At 46.0% G+C, this 5267-nt stretch overlaps 1 protein-coding gene across 1 annotated transcript; it reads right to left on the bottom strand.

The window, feature by feature from the left end:
• Positions 1 to 879: 879 nt before the first annotated feature.
• On the bottom strand, positions 880 to 1251 carry LOC132371267 (zinc finger protein 552-like). Its single transcript, XM_059932531.1, has one exon. It carries the CDS (start codon positions 1249 to 1251, stop codon positions 880 to 882), a length of 372 nt encoding a protein of 123 aa, XP_059788514.1.
• Between the last annotated feature and the right edge of the window lie 4016 nt (positions 1252 to 5267).

Here is a 5267-nt window from a genome sequence, read left to right as displayed (position 1 = left end):
AGGTGAAATGGCTTTGGCCACAGAAACTGTCAGTGACAGAAATCTGGCAAGGGACATGGGCAGGTTAAAAAGTACAATGCAGCTCCCACATACCTGGGATGTTTGCAGATGTTTGGATGTATGAGGTTCAATTCAGATGGTACCACGAGGAGGGATCTCAAGTGTTGACCTACTGAAAAAGGAAATTGTACATTCCCTGCACATGTAAGATGTTTTTTTTCCTTCTGAAATCTGTGGTTCCAGAGTCAAAACCTTGGGCTAATGGCCTTATCGTATTCGTTGCATTAACAAGGCCTTGATCCAGTGTAAACAGTCTAGTGTTTGAAGAGACTGGAGCTGTAGGTAAAGAATTCAGCATATTCCCCAAATCGTAAGGCCTTTTCTCAGTGTGAACTCTCCGATGTGATGAGGTTAGAGCTCTGGCTAAAGGATTTCTCACATTCACTGCCCTCATAAGGCCTTTCTCCAGTGTGAACTCTCTCATGTCTAATGAGATGGGAGCTTTTGCTAAATGATTTCCCACATGCCCTGCACGTGTAACATCTTCCTCTAGTGAGGACTCTCTGGTGCTGAACAAGTGTGTTTGCCACTGAAAGTTTCTGGGCAGTCTCCCCATTTATAATGATTTTTTCCCCTTGGAAAGGGAGCCTCACGCTCAGATCCACTATTTGACTTCTCCCAGGTACATGTGGCCTGTTGGTGAAGAAATCCTGAGTTGCCAGGAAGTCCTTCCCAACATCCCCAAAGGTAAAGGGCTTCCTGGATACATAGAATTTGCAGCTGTTCACAAACAATGCTCTCCTCACATCACTTCTCAATGGTTTGTCTCCGGTGTGCTGCTTTTGGTGATGGAGCTTTGCTCTGAAATAGAATGGTTTCTCACACGCCCCACGCGTGTAGTTTCTGCCCACAGCGTGCTGCCTGGTACTCAGCCAAGTGAAAACTGTCACTCAAGATCGGGCCACACATCTCATCGAGGTTGGCCTTCTGGGGAGACAGACCTGCCTTAACAACTCTGATCTGTGAGCTCCCTTGATCAGAGATACTCTGCCCAGAAAGTGCCTCCTCATCCTCTTCTGCATGCCAACAACCCAGGGAAGTTGTAAGTGCCAAGTTCTCCAGCATCACATCATGGTACAGGCATCTCTGAGCCTCGTCAAGGAGACCGCATTCCTCCAAGGAAAAGTTCACGGCCACATCTTCAAAAGTCACACTGCCCTCAGGCGGGTCCCTCAGCGCCGCCGCCGCCATCGGACTCCGTGGGCGGAGCGGGGCCGGTAGCGGCGGGAGAGGAGGCGGGACGCGGACACGGCGGTCGCTCTCCCGGGCCTGGCGCGGGGCACCCCGAGCTGCGTCGCCGAACCTCAGGCCTGCCTCTATGCCACAGGGACAGTCCCTCCTCTCGCACCTCTTCTGTCCCGTCACCTCCGTCCCTACCCAGCGTTGCGGAGCTGAAACAGGCCAAGGCCAATTAAAAACTAATATTTTTTTAGAATTAAAATTTTTTATTTATGTTATTTATTTTTGGCTGCGTCGGGTCTTAGTTGCGGCATGCGGGATCTTTCGTTGCGGTGCACGGGCCTCTCTCTAGTTGTGGCTCAGTAGTTGCGGCATGCGGGCTTAATTGGCCTGCAGCATGTGGGATCTTAGTTCCCCGACCAGGGATCAAACCCGCATCCCCTGCATTGGAAGGCAGATTCTTAATATCTCACAGGAGATAAAATACCTTTGAGTTCCTAAAGAGAGATAAGGTTTCAAAGTGCACTGACCATCAAGGAAGAATACCTTATCTTAAATCTGTACTAAGATCTATAGATGTCCTGTGAGCAGGTTTGAATTGGAGGAAGGAGGACATGGGTCTGGAGGCCCTAAAGCCTTGAGAAAAGAGGAAAATGGGATTCAGGAGAGAGGGAAAAACGACTCCTAAGGTAACGTATACGAGCTTCATTTCCTATTTAGACAAACGACAGATCAGGCTTCTGCCTACTCCTGTTCCATGTATTCATTTGCACTTTTCCCTTCATTCCTATCATTTTAAGCCCATGGTGAAATGGTCACTCTAAAGAGAAGTGTCAGAAACCAGTAGACCCTTGATTTCTGGTTGCAGCCTCCAAGTTTTGGTTGACACATGCTGCTTGAGTACACCTTTCTCAGGGAAACATCTGATTCCTCCAGGGATTGAAATGGCCCCTAACCCCCTGAGATTAATGGATAGAATAAATTTTCATAAAGCTTCAGAATGCAAAAGAGTGAAGCTGAAATAAGAGTAACAGTGGGCACTTCCCTGGTGGCGCAGTGGTTCAGAATCTGCCTGCCAATGCAGGGGACACGGGTTCAAGCCCTGGTCCAGGAAGATCCCACATGCCACAGAGCAACTAAGCCTGTCCACCACAACTACTGAGCCTGTGCTCTAGAGCCCGTGAGCCACAACTACTGAGCCCGAGTGCCACAACTACTGAAGCCCTTGTGCCTAGAGCCCGTGCTCCGCAACAAGAGAAGCCACCACAATGAGAAGCCCGCGCACCACAACGAAGAGTAGCCCCTGCTCACCACAACTAGAGAAAGCCCGCGCAGCAACAAAGACCCAATACAGCCAAAAATAAATAAATAAATAAATAAATAAATAAATAAATAAATAAATAAATAAAAAGAGTGACAGTGATTTCTTTTTCAGTGAAAAGCCTAATCCTTCAAAACATATTTTGACCCAAAACCAAGAGAGGTAAGCTCCAGATCATCAGCTAGGGCGCGATTTATGGGTGGACGGAGCTTCCCGTTACACAATCAGCAGCTCAGTATTAGAGAAGGGTTCTCTGGAGACATTACACATAGGCATAGACTCATTGTCTCCAAACCTATGCAGTGCTCGGTACTATTATTCATGACAGTTTTCTTGTATAGTTAGGCTGTATTATTCATGTGCGTTATTTTATTGCCTCTGCTGCATTGTGAGCCCTTTGAAAGCATCCGTCATGGTATGGCGGGTAAAACATGCACGGCCTTTGGGAGCCTAGTCTGAGGTATGAAACCCAACTGCCTATGGTCTTGGGGAAGTAATTGAAACCCTCTGAATTTCTGTTTCTTCCTTTACGAAATGGGAAATGGGATAATATTTCCTTGCTTGCAGGTTTGTGGTGAGGATTAAATTTACGTAGAAGCCACACAGTAGCTGCTGAAAAAATCAGATCCATTATTATTCTCATTGAGAAAGGGTACATATAGGGACTTGCTACAGATAACACTTGAGAAGCAGTTGACTGATTTGGGAGAACTTAAGTGAGAAGCAGTTAACTGATTTGGGAGAACTTCAGTTTAAGTGTTTGAACTTGATGTTATTCACAGCAGCTGCCATAAAATCATTAATATCCAAAGGATTTAGATACTTCTGTGTGCATGTGGGTGCAGCCCTGGGCATTGTGACCAGCACACGGAACAAATGAATTCTGAAGAGACAGAGATCTGAGCAAACAGGATGGGAGTCAAGGTACTTTGGCACCAAGGAACAAAACTGAGACGCTCTTGTGAGCAGGAAAAAAAGGTTTTCATGTTTATTGCACAACCCACAACGAAGGAGATTAAATCACAAGCTAGGAAGGAAGCTACCCACAAGTCCACTGCCCTGCCACAACTCTTCATTTCTCCTTGTTCCCTTTTTGTTCACATGAATGCGCAATCTTCTGTAGATATAAAGCAATTTATATACTCAACATAATATCATAAGCATTTCCCATGTTGCTACATGGCCTTTGTAACCAATATTTTATTTTATTTTTATTTTTTTCCAGTTTTATTGAGATATAATTGACATATAACACTGTATTAGTTTAAGGTGTACAACATAATGATTTGATTTATATATATAGTGAAATGATCACCACAGTAAGTTTGGTTAATAGCCATCACCTCACATGGTTACAATTTTTTTTTTCTTGTAAGAGCTACTCTTTTAGCAATTCTCAAATAACCATTATTTTATTTATTTATTTATTTAAATATTTATTTATTTATTTGTCTGCGCCCGTCTTAGTTGCAGCATGCAGGATCTTTTAGTTGAGGCATGTGGGCTCTTTAGTTGCGGCATGGGGGATCTAGTTCCCTGACCAGGGATCGAACTCCACCCCCTGCATTGGGAGCGTGGAGTCTTAACCGCTGGACCACCAGGGAAGTCCCTGAAATAACCATTATTTTAAGTCACTGCATAATATTCCAATAAGGCTGATAAACCATAATTTACTTAATGGTTCCCAACTCGTGGCCATTCATTTGTTCATTTAGTCAACTTTTATTGAACATTTACAATTGTGTCAGGGTTTATGACAGGAGCTAGAAATACAAAGCAGTATCCTGCTCTCAGAATGCTCAAAGGCAAGAAAATAAATCATCAGGGTCCACAGCACTTGATCAGAGACTGTCCACGTGCAAATAATAACGGACCCCCAAGAGGCGGCGTCCCTCCCGAGGGACACAGACACTCAGGCAGACTCAGCTCTCACCCTGGGAATCACACAAGGCTTTTCTTTTCTCTGGAACAGAGGAGGATTGTGATGCTTTCAAGGCCCCAATCTCATTGTTTTATGCCCAGAATGCCTCTCCGCCCACCCCAGCACTCACTCACCCTCACCTTCTAGTTTGTCAAAACCCTCTCAGCTCCCTCCATCTCAAGGACAGGAAGGCCTGAAGTGGAATCCTGGATTATATTTGCATTTTAAATGGATAAACCTCAGACAGTCTCAATTGTCTGGGAAGACAGACTATGCGCGCCTTTGTACCTCCCTGTGTCCCTGAAGTCACTCTGCATTAGGCTGGTGCCTCTTAGACCTCTGAGTCAATCTGGGTTTTCCTTAGCACTGAAAGCCAGCCTGCTAGACCCATAGCGGGCTCAGGGCCCGGAGGGCCGGTTCCGCCCCAAACTGGGGCGAGCGCGCCCTCTACTGGGTGGTCTCACAAACCGTTTCAGACAAGGCAGAAATCTCACTGTTTGGGGAGTGGGGGATAGGATGTGCTGGTTCATTTCAACCATATCCAGGCCAGCAGGAGTCACTTAACCCAAACACACACACACACACACACACACACACACATATCACATCACGGGGCAACAACAATCTCTCATACTTCTAGTGACGCTTCCAAGCCAAATAATGGGATGCTTGGTGAACGTGCTGAGTTCTCTTAACTGTCCTGCACAATTTCTGTAAGACTGGGAAGACCACAGTGTTTTCTCGCTGGAGGCTGCTCCTGTGGCCCTCGGCCTACCTCTCGCCACA

The sequence above is a fragment of the Balaenoptera ricei genome, chromosome 1 (assembly GCF_028023285.1).
Source record: "Balaenoptera ricei isolate mBalRic1 chromosome 1, mBalRic1.hap2, whole genome shotgun sequence".
NCBI classification, from domain to species: Eukaryota; Metazoa; Chordata; class Mammalia; order Artiodactyla; family Balaenopteridae; genus Balaenoptera; species Balaenoptera ricei.
Note: the sequence above shows the minus strand (reverse complement) of the source record. Positions and strands in the feature narration are given on the sequence as shown.